At 49.2% G+C, this 15,818-nt stretch overlaps 1 protein-coding gene across 1 annotated transcript in view; it reads left to right on the forward strand.

The window, feature by feature from the left end:
• tjap1 (tight junction associated protein 1 (peripheral)) overlaps positions 1-15,818 on the forward strand; it is a 28,465-nt gene that overhangs the window by 7,505 nt on the left and 5,142 nt on the right. The window contains 11 exon segments of the mRNA XM_019366298.2: positions 3,026-3,093; positions 3,431-3,477; positions 7,345-8,568; positions 9,117-9,145; positions 9,370-9,531; positions 10,060-10,126; positions 12,120-12,149; positions 13,389-13,496; positions 13,759-13,842; positions 15,125-15,518; positions 15,521-15,803. Of these exon segments, the coding sequence (XP_019221843.1) occupies positions 7,393-8,568; positions 9,117-9,145; positions 9,370-9,531; positions 10,060-10,126; positions 12,120-12,149; positions 13,389-13,496; positions 13,759-13,842; positions 15,125-15,518; positions 15,521-15,803 (2,333 nt within the window). The 5' untranslated portion in view covers positions 3,026-3,093; positions 3,431-3,477; positions 7,345-7,392.

The following is a 15,818-nucleotide window of genomic DNA, read 5'->3' on the forward strand; positions in this document are numbered from 1 at the left end:
TCTCTAGACCCAGCTGTCTTAGCTAATTATAGGCCAATCTCCAACCTTCCTTTCATATCAAACATCCTTGAAAGAGTAGTTGTCAAACAGCTAACAGATCATCTGCAGAGGAATGGCTTATTTGAAGAGTTTCAGTCAGGTTTCAGAGCTCATCACAGCACAGAAACAGCTTTAGTGAAGGTTACAAATGATCTTCTTATGGCCTCTGACAGTGGACTCATCTCTGTGCTTGTCCTGCTAGACCTCAGTGCTGCGTTCGATACTGTTGACCATAATATCCTATTAGAGCGATTAGAACATGCTGTAGGTATTACAGGTACTGCACTGCAGTGGTTTGTATCATATCTATCTAATAGACTCCAATTTGTTCATGGAGAGTCCTCTTCACCCACTAAGGTCAATTATGGAGTTCCACAGGGTTCAGTGCTAGGACCAATTCTGTTTACATTATACATGCTTCCCTTAGGCAGCATCATTAGAAGAAATAGCATAAATTTTCACTGCTATGCAGATGACACGCAGCTCTATCTGTCCATGAAGCCAGGTAACACACACAAATTAGTTAAACTGCAGGAATGTCTTAAAGACAAAGACCTGGATGGCCGCTAACTTTCTGCTTCTTAATTCAGATCAAACTGAGGTTAGTGTACTCGGCCCTGAAAATCTTAGAAATATGGTATCTAACCAGATTCTTACTCTGGATGGCATTACCTTGGCCTCCAGTAACACTGTGAGGAACCTTGGAGTCATTTTTGACCAGGACATGTCCTTCAACGCACATATTAAACAAATATGTAAGACTGCTTTCTTCCATTTGTGCAACATCTCTAAAATTAGAAATATCCTGTCTCAGAGTGACGCTGAAAAACTAGTTCATGCATTTATTACTTCCAGGCTGGACTACTGTAATTCTTTATTATCAGGATGTCCTATAAATTCGCTGAAAAGCCTTCAGCTGATCCAAAATGCTGCAGCAAGAGTCCTGACAGGGACTAGAAAGAGAGCGCAGATTTCTCCTGTTTTGGCTTCCCTTCATTGGCTTCCTGTTAAATCCAGAATTGAATTCAAAATCCTGCTCCTCACATACAAGGTCTTAAATAATCAGGCCCCATCTTATCTTAATGACCTTGTAGTACCATATCACCCTATTAGAGCACTTCGCTCTCACACTGCAGGCCTACTTGTTGTTCCTAGAGTATTTAAAAGTAGAATGGGAGGCAGAGCCTTCAGTTTTCAGGCCCCTCTTCTGTGGAACCAGCTTCCAGTTTGGATTCGGGAGACAGACACTATCTCTACTTTCAAGATTAGGCTTCAAACTTTCCTTTTTGCTAAAGCATATAGTTAGGGCTGGACCAGGTGACCCTGAATCCTCCCTTAGTTATGCTGCAATAGACGTAGGCTGCCGGGGATTCCCATGATGCATTGAGTTTTTCCCTTCCAGTCACCTTTCTCACTCACTATGTGTTAATAGACCTCTCTGCATCGAATCATATCTGTTATTAATCTCTGTCTCTCTTCCACAGCATGTCTTTATCCTGTCTTCCTTCTTTCACCCCAACCGGTCGCAGCAGATGGCCCTGCCCCTCCCTGAGTCTGGTTCTGCCGGAGGTTTCTTCCTGTTAAAAGGGAGTTTTTCCTTCCCACTGTCGCCAAAGTGCTTGCTCATAGGGGGTCATATGATTGTTGGGTTTTTCTCTGTATTTATTATTGTGCGATCTACTGTACAATATAAAGCGACTTTTGTTGTGATTTGGCGCTATATAAATAAAATTGAATTGAATTGAATTGAATTGAATTGACCTCTGCCACGCCCATGTTGGTTTAGGTTCAGGGATAACTCTGTTGCAGCGTCACTACTTACCTGATGCATTCCACAGCTGATGCAGCAGACCCAACCTGTGTTAGATCAGAGTCAGTCAGCAGACGTCGGTGCCTGTTGGCCAATCAGATGTCTAGAAATGGCATCGGTGCTCTTGATGGTGAGTCACGTTGACTCTGATTGGAGGAGCATCGGTAATTAACGAGCAGAAGCTCGTTAACTCAAGTGCAGCTATGAGCGCGCTTGTCTGCTGGATGCCACAGGAAGTGCAGTCATATGATCACTGAACCTGCACCAGCTCAGCTTGATCTGAGGTCAAAGGTCACGCAGAGTTTTACCGTGTTTTTACTGCGTCAACCTTCAGAGTATCAGCAGTATTACTGCTAGTATCAGTAGTTCTAGTACTGCGCCTGTGCTCATTAGTCGCACTAACCTCTGAGCAGCTTTGTTATTTACTGGCACAGCAGTCACATGACCTCCACCCTCACAGATCCATCCTACCCATAATCCTCTCTGAGTGGAGATAAACCTCTGTGGCATGTACTCTGACACACTCACTCCCGCAGCGGCAGGTCAGGTGGTCATCCTGACACCGACCCTTGCCTCCGATTGGACGGTATTGATCACAGGTGGGTGATGGGTGCAGGATCCTTATGGTGCATTGTGGGAGATGCGATCTGCTGGATTTCCCAGCATGCCATCTGGGCTGTGATGTCAGAGGCAGGTTGTCAGAGGCAGGTTGTCAGCTGCACTTCCTCCCAATCAGACGGCCATGACGCGGGCGCACCCTGCAGAGCCTGCAAACTGACCCGAGATCAGCTCAGCTCACTGTGTGTTTCGGCGAGTGTGTCTCTCAGGTGTTGGGCTCCTTGCTGTGATTGGTCGATGAGCACCTCGACCCGCTGATTCAGTTCATGTTTACGTGAACACTTGTCTGACACACCTGTGCAGGTTCAGTGTTGGGGAATAACAAACATGTTGTGTATATTTACATTTTTGCTCATAAATATGTTTCTGTTTTATTTCATTAAAACTTTATTATCACTTTGGTCTTTACGTGTGTGTGTGTGTGTGTGTGTGTGTTCTTCGTCCTGCGCCTCGTTGGCCTCAGTCTGTTTCCTGTGTTGTGCCCCCTGCCCTTCTCCCGTGTCCTCTGTGTGGCGGCGGTGCTGACTCATGTTCCTGTTCCTCCATCTTGTGTTTCAGGTGCTTTCAGGCAGTGTGAGGGTCGCACAGCGGCACGAGGAGGAGCTGTGTGTGCGCTGACCTACAAGGTGAGGATGTGTTCGCTGTCTCTGCTCTTTCCTGGTGAAGGGTTCAGATTCTGCTGCAGCCGTCACATGACCAAAGCGGTCATATCGATTGGTCAGGAGACATAATGGTGACGCTGCAGGTAGCACTCACATTCAGCTCTTCGTTCGAGCTAACTGCAGCTTCATGTGGAAAGGGTTAAATCTGACCTGAACCCGTAGCCAGGATCAGCTACAGGAGGATTACTCTGAGTGTCACTCATGCTAAGCTACTCTGGCCTGGATCAGTCTGGCTAGCTCACACCATTAGCTCGCTGGGTCATGGCCGCACTTCCTGTCTAACAGCTGCTCTGTGTTTCAGGCTGGATCGTCCTGTGGATGACCTCTCGGGACTCACTCACCTTTCAGGTACAAACACCGGCGACCTGATGATGATGATGATGATGATGATGATGTCACACACCCCTAACACATGTACATTCACCTGTAATACCCAGCAGGAGGGGAGAGACTAATGGCCCAAATCGCGTAACCGAAAGGCTTTCCACAAGCCACAGTAAGCTCCTCCTCCTCTTCAGCTGTCGGTCGTGTCATCATGCAGGTGAAATGTTTGAGGGGCGTTCGTCTTTCTAACATGCTGCAGGTCTGTCTCGCCATCGCCGCTCTCACCTCTGCAGCATGTCATCAGATCTGCAGACCACTGTTTATGAGGTCATTTAATAGAGGAAAGGGCCCCGCCCTCATAAACAAATCAGCCCGTAATTATGTCTCCCAGCAAACTGACACATCTTTGGAAAGCTGGAATTAAAATTCATCGCAGCCGGTTTGTGATTTATTACAGCGGACGGGAAGGACAGCTCCCTTCTGACCACGCCTGGGGTGGACGACAAACGGTGGGTGTCTGCGTGCTGTAAGGGTAAATTCATACCTCCACCTTGAGATTTGAGATATTGTGGTTTATGCTGGTAAAGGAGAGCTCCTTTACCAAGGAGACCAAGACGGGAAGCAAAGAGACCGCACCGCTGTCGTCTTAATAAAATGTCCTCGTCTTCCTCCTCACCTCAAGCCTGAGCTGACGTCATGGCGCTAACACACAAACGCATAAACGTGCTCATTTATTCCCCAAATTGATTATTATAATTATTTATTGGCAGAATAGACATGAGACCTTCCCATCTCCATGACAACAAGCCAGCTAAACAACAGCCTGGTTAAGATTGCGTCAGGTTCGAGCGTCCTAAAAATCCCACGTTCCCTCTCACTGACAGTTTGGTTACATCGTTTAGAGATTGAAAATGTGACGTCATTCAGGGGTAAAACCGCAAAGGATTGTGGGAACGAGTGGCAAGCCATACTAGTGCAGGCTTTCACATGAAAACAGTCACACAGCGATAAAAAGAAACGCAAAAAATGGCAAGAAGCTGTTGTATTATTAACTGCAATAGCCGGTCGCATGACAGCCACGGGAAGCCGACGGGTAAAGAGATCGGTTTTTATCGGATTATGTCGTGGAAGAGAAATTGTTCAAGCCATGTTTCCGAAGTAACAAAGAGCCGACGGATGGCCTGGATTGCAGCCATTCGAAGACCAAATATAACGTCCCAGAACACTCCAGCTCACATGTTAGTCTGCTCCAAGCATTTCCACAAAGGTAAGTCTTCTGTTGTAGTTATTACATAATTTATCATAACATAATTGTTGATGTAGGTTACAAATAAGTCTTATATTGATTTGAATTGAATTCGTTGCGCTATGCTGCTTTGTTCACTGTGGCTTTGCGGGCTAATGTTTGTTGTGTTTTGTAGGAAAACCAGCCTACAAAATGCAGGAATGCGATGCAGACTGGGCACCTCTATCAGCCTGGGTCAGACAGAGTTTAAAGCTGCTACCACAGCCAGATTTGATCGGTTAAGAGAGAGAGCGACATCAAAACAGCCACGAAACGTCCCGCATATATGTGCCCAAGGGTTGTATTGAAGCAATCAAGTGATGAATAACTGTTTTCCAGTATGTTGTTTTGCATTGTTGTTTTTCACCGAAGCAGCTAATAAAGCATAATCGAATACAATTTTGCTTCTTTCTTGTAAGATTCTATAATAGAATGAAACAATAATGCCAGTTATAAATAAAGACAATAAATTGAATGAATTACGAAACACTCATGTTATTTCTATTAGATCTGAAAATGTTGTGAAACGACAAATAGATGCGTTTGCCTGTACAGGAGATAAAGGAAAAGAATGTAACAACAGCTGTGAAATGGAATAGTCCAAATCACCAAAGTAAACTGGACCTGGGCTTGTTGCAGGGATCTGAAGTTAATAAACAGCTTGTGAGTGTCTGCACTCACACTTAGGACCATATAGTAATAAATATGTGCGTGATGAAAGTTGGGCAGCACGCTAACGTCCTTACTCCGCTCTGTATGCTCGTACGGGTCTGACCCTTTCACTCCTTTCATTTTTTTTTCCCTCGTACTTTTTTTTTTTTGCCTTTTCGTCAACTCTGTCTTTGTACGGACCTGCCGTGTTCTCCGTCGTTTTGTACATAACTGTTTTTAGGGCAAATAAAATGCAAGTAGGGATTAAAACCGCAGAATTAATGATTACCGGTGCTGGAAATGCTAGCGCTTGATGCAGTGTTTTGATTTTGTTGCCACTCGTACCCACAATGCAATGTGCGCAAGTCATGTGGTCTGTCAATCTCTGTTCTTCTTAAGAGTCCAGCAGCGTTGTAGACACTTCAGTCAGCAGCTAGCAGAGGCCAACAGCTGTCCTACTCCCAGAAAGGTTCAATGTATCGTCAGCAGTGAGCTCCTCGGACTCTTGTCAGAGTTTTACAGGCGTGTCCAGAGGAAGCAAAGGCGGACGCTTCCTACACAGCATTGACAGCTGAGGTAAACAGTGACCTGACAGCTTTCAAAGATAGGGAAAATCTCCCTCACTCATTTTTCCGCTGCCTGCTCTCTGCTGACCTCTAGTGGTGAGACTTTACACTCAGCTGTCAGAGCGATCCAAACCAGCAGCACCAGGTTCGACACCGATCTGTGACTGACTCAGACGTCTCAGAGGTTCCTTTGGCTGAACTTTGCCCTCTTTTCAGTGTCTTCCTCCTGCAGTGTCTCGTACAGTCTCCGCCCCCATCATATGACATCTTGTAGCCTGACTTTACTACCCCTCCTGCGTCGCTGCTGATTAGCCTTCTGTCTTCATGTACATGAGAGCAGGCAGGACTCCGGTTTCCTGTCGGCGTCCTCACACACGTGGCATGTTCTCCCGCTTCGTCTCTGAAATCAATTCATTCATTTTCCAGTAGCTCCCACTTCAGGCGCTGTGGTCCGTTTCTCACAGACGTACACAGCTGATTTTAAACGCCACTGCCTTCGACTTCACTCACAGAGCAGAGTTTATTTCAGCAACATCGGAGACCTCCGGAGGGATTCATCTTTCAAATATAGCGAAATGATCCAATGTGAATTTTTTAAAGATCACTGGTTTATAAAACATTAACAAAGCTTCAGGCGTGTGCACGAGTGTGTGTGAGCATGCACATAGGTGTGCGTGCGTGAGGTGGAACAGAGGGAGTTTCCATCGTGTGGAGAAGCTTTAAAGGATGTTCAGTGTGGTCCTCACAGAGGGGGAATGTCAGAGTGTGTGTGTGTGTGTGTGTGCGTGTCCGTGTGAGGAAAAACAGGAAGTCGCACAGGGATCAATGGCCTGCCATTGGCTCCCCAAGGGCAGGACGCAGTCATGTGATGTGCATTAGCAGAGAGTGGCAGGTGCGTGTATGAGCACTGGATTCACACCTTACCAAACCCAGCTTTGAGCTTTGACCTCCACCTGCCAGTCGAGCATCCAGTGAGCTCACGGTCAGTCAGAGTGGACCGCTGTAGCAGCTGTAATCATGTGACTTCATCATCAGCTGTTAGCACATTAGCAGTGTTAGCTCCACTCTGTCACATGCTAACATTAGCATTGGATCAATGCAGCTGCACTTCCTGTTCTGGAAACAAACGCAATCAATGAGAGGCCTGAGGGACGGACGCACGCACGCACACACACACACACACACACACACTTACTTACTGTAGTGGCGAGGGTGTATTTGATGCTGATGACGGGCAACCGAGCATTGATCTACACACACACACACACACACACAGAGGGCAAGGGGGCGACGGTTGCAACAGTCCAGTTGCGGTCGAGGCATTGTGGTGGGTGGTTGGCGGGCGTCCGTGTCGTTTTGTGCCTCCTCTAACTCGTCTTCTCCTGGCAGGACTGACAGACCGACACAAAGTCACGCAGGAAAGAAGCACGGCCTAGGATGGCGAGTGCGGCGCCAGCCAGGAAGCCGTACCGCAAGGCTCCACCGCAGCACCGCGAGTCACGCCACACCCTGCCCACTGCTCCCCCGCCACCTGCACCGCAGCCCGACATCAATCAGGTAATCAAACACACCTTAAAGACACCCCCACACCCCCCGCAGCACCTTGCCCGTCAGCGGCTGTCTGGCGATGGGTCGAGGCCTGGCATCCCAACTCTGCCACCGCCACTCTCAGACAGCGAGCTGGAGGTTTCCAGCCTTTCCAGCCTGGAGCTCTGCACCCCGCCGGCGCTCTTCAGAGGACATATCCACCAACCCAGCTCAGCCAGAGCGGTGGTGGCAGGTGTGACTGCAGCCGGTCACGACGCCGTGATTCCTCACCGAAAGCCGAGGCCCCAGCGCGGCACGAGTCCTCGGAACGTCAAGACTTCCAACAACACAGGAAACCAGGCTTTCCTGGGACATGGAAGCCCCGCCCCAACCCTGAAACACGCAGTGAGCTGCAACCCCCGAGGAGAGCGTCACCGCCTCAGTTACTGCATGAACGCCGCTGGCCGGACACAGACTACCGGCGCTCCTCGGAGCATCCTGAAGCAACCGACTTCGCTGGGTGTGGAGCACACCTATGACATCATCAGGAAGTCAAAGTCGGTGGAGATGCTGGATGATGCCAGAGGGCGGAGCAGTGCCAGCCGGCGCCCTCCAACCCGTTCTCTGGATCGGGTAGAGCAGCAGGGACTGACCTGGCGGCGGTCCTCGGCCCCGCCCTCCCCTGTCAGGACTGACTGGAACTGGAGGATGCAGGCGCTGCAGGAGAAGGTCCGCTTCTCCAACTTCTTGGATGAGATCACATGTCGGGTCCTTAGCCCCGCCCGCCTAACGCTGCTCGGCAGGTCAGCTTCTAAAGAGTATATAAGCCCCGCCTCCCAGCGCCGCCGCTCTGCCTACAGGAACCAGCAGGTGGAGGGGTCCTCTGCAGATCGGACTCGGCGCTGGAACGACTGGGTAGCGGCGCTGCAGCGGTCTGAAGGCACGCAGGAGGAGGGGGCGGTGCGGGAGACTGCGAAGCAGCAGCAAGGGTACAGAGAGTGGGCGGGGACTAAACGGCAGGTGAAAAGAGAAGTTAAGGTGGACAGACGTCCTCTCTCTAATCTGTCACTGCTGTCACACATCAAGGTAGGTCCACCCCATTTTTACCCCGCCCCCAACTGTTTCCTGTTGTTGTTTTCCTGCTGGGGGTCAAAAGTCACCAGTCCAGGGTTTTACTCCCTCAGCGGTTCATACTGAGCTCATTAGTTATTGATCATCAAGATGACATCACACAGGGGCCACATACAATACATAGGACACCAAACTCCCAGTGACGCACTCTGACCTTGCTCTGACCTCTGACCGCACTCTGACCTCCGGTCGTGCACCCCTTGATTTTTGTAACTTGTTTGTGACAAGTATAGTAGAATGCAGATTTCGGTCCTCACAAAGATAGCTAGACAGGAACACACACACAGACACACGAACTATTTTAGCTCATTTGTTTGGTTTTTCAGCCTGTAGTTTTTGAATCAAAGTGTGTGTGTGTGCGCGCGCGTGTGTGTGTGTGTGTGTGCGCGCGCGCGTGTGTGTGTGTGTGTGTGCGCGCGCGCGTGTGTGTGTGTGTGTGTGTGTGTGAGAACAGTTTAAAGTACAGTTTGTTGCGTGTCTGATGATGTCGTGTTCTGTTTCAGGAGGCGTTGTCGGACTCGGACAGGATCAGGTGAGTCCGTTTGAACTTAACTTCCTGTCTGTCACGCCTTCTCGTTAGCTTAGCCGTTGAAACAGGAAACTGGGCAGCGTTTGGATGATGTCATCAAGCAGTTTCAAACTAAAGGACGTGTGGGCGAGCGTTGGTTATTAACAGGAAGCGGCTTTTAGGTCAGCCAGGGTCATGTGGTCTCTGAACAGGAAGCTCTGTCTTCATCACTTCCTGTCTCCTCCCAGAATCCTCCAGCAGCAGAATGAGGACCTGCGGCGCCGCCTCTCTCTCACCACCCATAAGATGGAGGCCATGGAGGCGGAGTTTGACAGCAACCGCCACTACATGGAGGCAGAGCTTAGCCGGACCCGAGACGACCTGGACAAGATGAGAGACAAGTTCCGCAGGTGGGTGGAGTCAGTTCAACAGGGATGAGAGCGTCAGTCGCACTGCTCACTCGACTCCATGTACACTTGCAGTACTTGTGCTTTGATGAGTGATCCCGTGCAGCTGTACGCTCACGGTTGAGTTTTCTTTAACCAGCAAACGCGATACTCGCAGCGCTGATAAAGTCAGCTGACCCTTTGAAATCCATACGTGTGTGCTTTGCTCTGATCAAAGGTTAATCAGCTGACCGGCCTGCGCCCGAGTCTGCACACGCTCCGTCACGCTGTGGCGCCCGCCATCACAGCCACACGTAGAGTCCAGTTGTCTCTTACGCGACCCGTCCATGTGGCGGTCTCTCGTCTCTACAGGCGGGGAAATGCTGATCACAGCATCGAGTCTGTATCTGCTCCGGCTCAACACTCTGGCCTCTAATAAGCCTCGCCTCCAGCGCTCCGCCTCCGTGTCTGACGCGGCAGCCAATTAAGGTTGGCCGAGCATTACTCATACTTGCGCTCTCTCTCTCTCTCTCTCTCTCTCTCCACCTGCAGACTCCAGAACAGTTACACAGCGTCTCAGAGAGCCAATCAGGATCTGGAGGAGAAACTTCACGCTCTGGTAAACCTCTGCCTCCCACTCACCTGACCTTTGACCTTGGGATACTCGGGAGCACTGTAGCAACAGGGTTGTTCGAGCTCATCCAATATCTGATCGATACCTGAATAAAAACACTGAGGCAGCGTATTGATCACCTGTGGGAGAGCCACGGTTACAGTTTGGACGTGTTTGTTCAAACAAAATGTTCTGTTTTATTACAAATCCACTGAGCATGTGCAGTGACCTCGGGTTATTGGGCAGTGCAGGGGTGCATTATGTTACTGAGCGTGTGCATTTATGGTGATGTCATCAGCAGGAATGGTGTGTTCAAAAACTGTCACAGTGACCAGCGACTATTCACGCAGCGTAGACAACACTAACTGGCATTAGTGTTGAAATTGAGTCAACCAATCACTAACAGGGCCAAATGAGTGTCAAGCAGCATGACTCCGCCCACTGACTCCAAATGAAAAAAATGATGAGCTGCTGTGGCTTCACGGGAGTTCCAGAGAGGATGTTAGAGTGAAGCTGCTATCCGGTCTTTAAGTGACAACGTATGAATCCTGCTTCGGTCCAAACTGTATTATTATTATTATTATTAACTGCTCTGTTTATTAAGGCTGTTGTGTTTTTAACATGTTTTGCATTTTGTTGTATTTATTCTCAACAAGCCCCTAAAAACAGTCAGTGATCACTGTCGTCCTCTCTCGGTTTTTATCACCACTGTTCATTTTAAAGGTCAGTGTTTAAACCCTTACGATGTAACTACAGCACAGCCCATGCAGCAGTATATTAATGACTAACCTCGTATTGTGGATGGATTATCTCAGTTGTTCTCCTGACTGAAGTTTGGTCTGTTTACAGCATCCTGCCATGCGATTGCATTTGTCCCTAACCATCAGGAACCCTCACGTTAACTTTTATCGAGTGGGAAAAAGTTAGCGTTCATCCTCCAGCTTCACTGTGTTTATGCTATGCTAACATAGCTGTGGCATTGTTAGCGTAGCACATCATTATATACCAGCTAGCCCAACTTCAGTAACCCTACAAACGTCACTGCTGTTTAGTTTTCTGTCTTCATTTATGTTGGAAGTGATAGCAGAGCTGTACATTTGAATGTTTCAGAAATCTCTCAGTCAGAACATGCTATATCATGTTTAGGTGGAAGCTAGCGAGCTAACTTCCTGCTAACTTCTAACTCTGTTAAATATAATAAATCCTGTTTTCATGGATGCCTGGATGTTAAACTTAATTGTTACACCTGGTAAAGCAGCAACACTGATGATTTTATTACAGATAAAAGAATTTAGATAGTTTGTAGCTCTCAGTGATGCCGCAGTGTTTGTTTGACTTTGGGACCTGAAGTGGAGTTTGGACCCAGAAACAGCTGATGACGTCAGACTTAAAGACCGGATATTGGGTATCAGTTTATTCGTGCTAGCATGTGAGCCAACTGTCCCCAGGTTCATGCAGTGTAGCGGACTCACAGCTAGCTGGCTAACTGTAGCTATGTTGCTAACATTATTGCTAACAGGCCATTTTCCAGTTTCACTGAGCAGCTAACGTGAGCCTGTTTCAGTCTGTGGTCAGAGTTTTTATTTCACTCCTCAGGAAATAATTTACAGGCACAAAGTGATATAGCGTTTACTCTCCGCATCATGGCGGCTGTTAGCCAGCTAGCTGTAAGTGGGGTCTGACATGGGCAGCGTCATAAACGGCTCTGTTTCTGGTGCTCAGGTGTGCACGCTGCCGAACACGCAACGACTCTATTGGCTGCAGCTCACTGAGTGGGCACAGGGGGTGCCAGCGACCACTGAAAGTTTGGGTGGGAGCTCAGCTGGGGTGGGTGGGGTTAGAGGTGGTGAACAGTTGACGAACTTCCTGTTTTTGTCTGACTGTCGTTCTTCATCTGTTTCTTTCTTTCTTTCTCCTTTTTCTCACGCTGCTCCCTGGTGGATTGACCCATCTTCATCACCTCCATCTTCATCGCCTCCATCCTCATCGCTTCCATCAGGCTGCCGTCAGTCAGACATGGGTTCATGCAGTTGCGTTTCATGTTCTTCTTCCTCCGTTTCTGTCCTTCCTCCTCCTCCTCCACCTCCTCCTCCTGTTTGAGCACCAAGTCCTCTTGTTTAGCTGTTAAACTGATTTTTCTGGGAGAAACCTGAGCAGCTTTGAGAGGCGTGAGCTCAGCCTCCATCAGCCTCTACCTGTTCCTTCTTTAGTGTTGCTGTAAGTTCTCTGTGACCGAGCTGGACTGAAGATCGGCTGATTAAAGACTCGGCTTGCTGCGTTTTGAACTTTCTGGGCTTGGTGTTCAAACTCCGCCCGTCTCCGCCGATGGCGGTCGCAGGGCCAGTTTCTTTTAGTTTTCAGGTTTTCTGAGCTCGCCTGACGGATCAGGACGAACTGAAGGTTCGTCTTCAGGAAGAAATGATTAAAACGTGTCCGATATTTACCGAACGTTCACGTTTAGTGTGAGGAAAATCATTCTCATCTAAAATACTTTTCTCCAAGAATATTTCCTCAATTTTGTTTGTCCTCTTTTGGAGAAGTATCACATCTTAATTTTAAATCCAGACTTTTTTGTTTGTTGGATAAAAATGTCGTTTGTATTTTTAGAAACGTTCAGATTCAGATCAGAACTTTTCTCAGATTATTTCGACATAAAAAAATATATAAAAAGAGTGATTTTTGATTTTTCAGAGCTGCTGTGAATGGCACACCTGATGATCAGTAACAAATTGTTCTCATTTCCACCTGCAGTAGGCGGAGCTCGTCCATCACACTCTCCGTGGTGCTGCACACGTGCAGAACACGTTCCTCTAGCTGTGGTCGAAGGTCCTGATCTGACGATGAGCAGAAAACTGACGCTCACGTTTGAGACGTGCTTGCAAAGTAAAAGCTGAATATCGAGCTTTTTTTCCAGCTGCAGCGCTTTGATCGGGATCTTATTGATCTCCTAGCACACGCCACTGCTTCCCATAATGCATCTGTAAGAGATGATGGCTTAATGCAGCATTCAAATGATCTGGGAAAACTAGCTCACAGCCCTGGCTGAAGGGGGACTAGGTTGAAAAGGTGACAGGAGAAGTCAAGCTGCACGGAAAACTACAAACATGGCGCCCACATGGAAAAATGTGCGATTCAGTTTTTTTCCCACATGATCTGAATGTAGGTCTCCGCTGAAGGCCCGCCTGCTGTTGCCTTAGGCTCCCAATTGGCTGCTTTAGCTGTGACTGACGGCTAGTACACTAATGCTTTGTATTTGCCCCGCCCACAGCTACGGAAGGTGGAGAGGGACAAGAAGACGATGGACCAGGAGATCGTGCAGCTCACCAACAAACTGCTGGACGCTAAAAACACCATCGACCGTCTGGAGGAGCTCAACGTGAGAACAAACCGTCGTCCGTTTAAAAGCGTTCAGCTTCCAGATCAAAGTTCAAGGTGTCAGGTGTTTCACAGCGAGACGACAGGAAGTAAAAACTACTGCGTGATAACTTCCTGATTGACGAGACTTGCTGTGACCCCACTGGTGGTTTCTGTAAAACCATTGTTCTGCAGGATGGGCTTTTATTTTGTTTGTGGTGTTTCCTGTAATGGTGTCTGTTTCCTGTGAGCGCGCTCTGACTGATGCTGTCTTCTGTCTGCAGGAGCGTTACAGGCAGGACTGTAATTTGGCCGTTCAGCTACTCAAGTGCAACAAGTCGCACTTCAGGAACCACAAATTTGCTGACGTGAGTGACTTTTATTATTATGAGTGGGAAACGCTCTGAACCTGCAGTCTCTCGAATGTCCAGCAGGGGGCGACTCTGAGAAAATGAACCTCCTGCTTGGCTGACCTCTGACCCTAGTAAAGTATTTCCTGATTGTTTTGAGGTTTGATTGAAACAAAGGTGAAGTTAATTTGGGAGGGTTTTAGTCCCCGTGGCGTCACAGCGCAGCAGGAAGCAGCTGAGGGGGGCCTACCTGTAGTTATCAGGGCAGTGTAGCTCAGCAGTGTTTCTGGGTTCAAAGGTCACATCTGCCTTTCACTCTGCTCCAACTGTGGTGGTTTCTTGCTGCAGCTGACAGGCAGAGTGTCAGTGCTGAACGTCAGAGCTGACGTCACTGGAAGGTCCACGCTGCTGCAGATGGCGAGGAGTTTTCCACTCGTCAGCAGGAAGCGGGCGAATGAATCTCCAGTATAACGCTTTAATGGAGGAAACTGGCACGCGCTAATGCCATTAAAGCGTGAGAGTGGGATCGATCTGCTGCCTGCATCAGACCCATTAGTTTAGAGACACACACACGAATATTTCCAGGAGTGTGTGTGTGTGTGCGTGTGTGTGTGTGCGCGTGTGTGTGTGCGCGTGTGTGTGTGTGTGTGTGTGCGCGCGCGCGTGCGTGTGTGTGTGTGTGCGCGCGCGTCTGTGCTTGTGAGGACTACTGACTTTGAAGTGGGTCACCATGACAACCACTGCATCTGACCTTAGCTCTGCGCTGGATTTCTGGAACAGGAAGTGACATATTTGGGTGAGAGGCGTGGTTATCTGGCCGTAGGTATCAAAGAGCTCCAGTTAAGGTGAAGCCTAGCAGACCATTAGCAGCAAGAGGCCACGCCCCTAATAATGGAAACCTTAAACCTCAATACTGTTTTGACAGGTGAGTTAAAAGCATCCTCCCCATGGACAGGTGTTACATTTGTCTCCGACTTTTCTTTAAAATATAAAACTGTGTCATCTGCATCTCGTGATAGAGGTGTTACTGTAGAGACCAAACAGTTTGTGTGTCCGGCCGTAAACACGTTCATTTCTGCTGTGATGTTGTAACATGAGGGACTGACTCACTGCTGCCTCTGCTGGTTGTTAGAGAAACTGCAGGTTCTGTAACTTCCTGTTTCAGAGCTACAGTTTATTGGCTGATGAAGACTTTAGTCTGTGACCCTGTCTGTGGAGCTGAGTGCCAAAAGAACGGGAATTAAACCTGTGCGCGTGTGTGTGTGTGTGCGTGTGTGTGTGCGTGCATGTGTGTGCGCAGCTGCCCTCGGAGCTTCAGGACATGCTGAACAAACACATGAAGAGCAGTCTCCCGGAGCGAGGCCCCGCCCCCGGCTCTCAGGACCCAGACACGCTCAGTTTGACGCCTGCCGACGTCGTGCCGACCTCAGTCATCGCCCGTGTCCTAGAGAAACCCGAGCCGCTGGTCCTGAACTCTGCACAGTCCAGCAGCTGCGGCCGGCCCGTCGCCGAAGACGTCTTCGTGCACGTGGACATGACGGGCCCCAGGGGCTCAGAGGGGCGAGGCCGGGAGAACGGTGCCGGTCAGGAGGCGTCGCAGCAGAACGGCTCGTGTCGCAGTCAAAGCAGCTTGGATGAAGAGGCAGGCGGAGCTCCATCTTTCGAGAAGCTGAACCCGTACCCGGCGCCGCCTCCGCCCACCCCCTCTACCCCGGACGCAAGGTCATTGAGTTCTCGTCGGACGACAAAGTGAAGATCCCGAAGAACTCTCCGCTGCCCAACTGCACATACGCCACGAGGCAGGCCATCTCGCTCAGCCTCGTGCAGAATGACGACGAGCGGCTGGCCCCTGGCAGCCCCGCCCCTCCTCCTCCTCTGGCGGAGGGGGCGGAGCACAACAGCGCACACCACCATCACAGAGAGACGCCACCAGTGAGCCGCTGTCCAGCCAGTCCAGCCCTTTCAGCAGCCCGCCTCAGGTAACTGAAGCCCCA

This window comes from Oreochromis niloticus, linkage group LG13, assembly GCF_001858045.2.
Source record: "Oreochromis niloticus isolate F11D_XX linkage group LG13, O_niloticus_UMD_NMBU, whole genome shotgun sequence".
In the NCBI taxonomy this organism is placed as follows: domain Eukaryota; kingdom Metazoa; phylum Chordata; class Actinopteri; order Cichliformes; family Cichlidae; genus Oreochromis; species Oreochromis niloticus.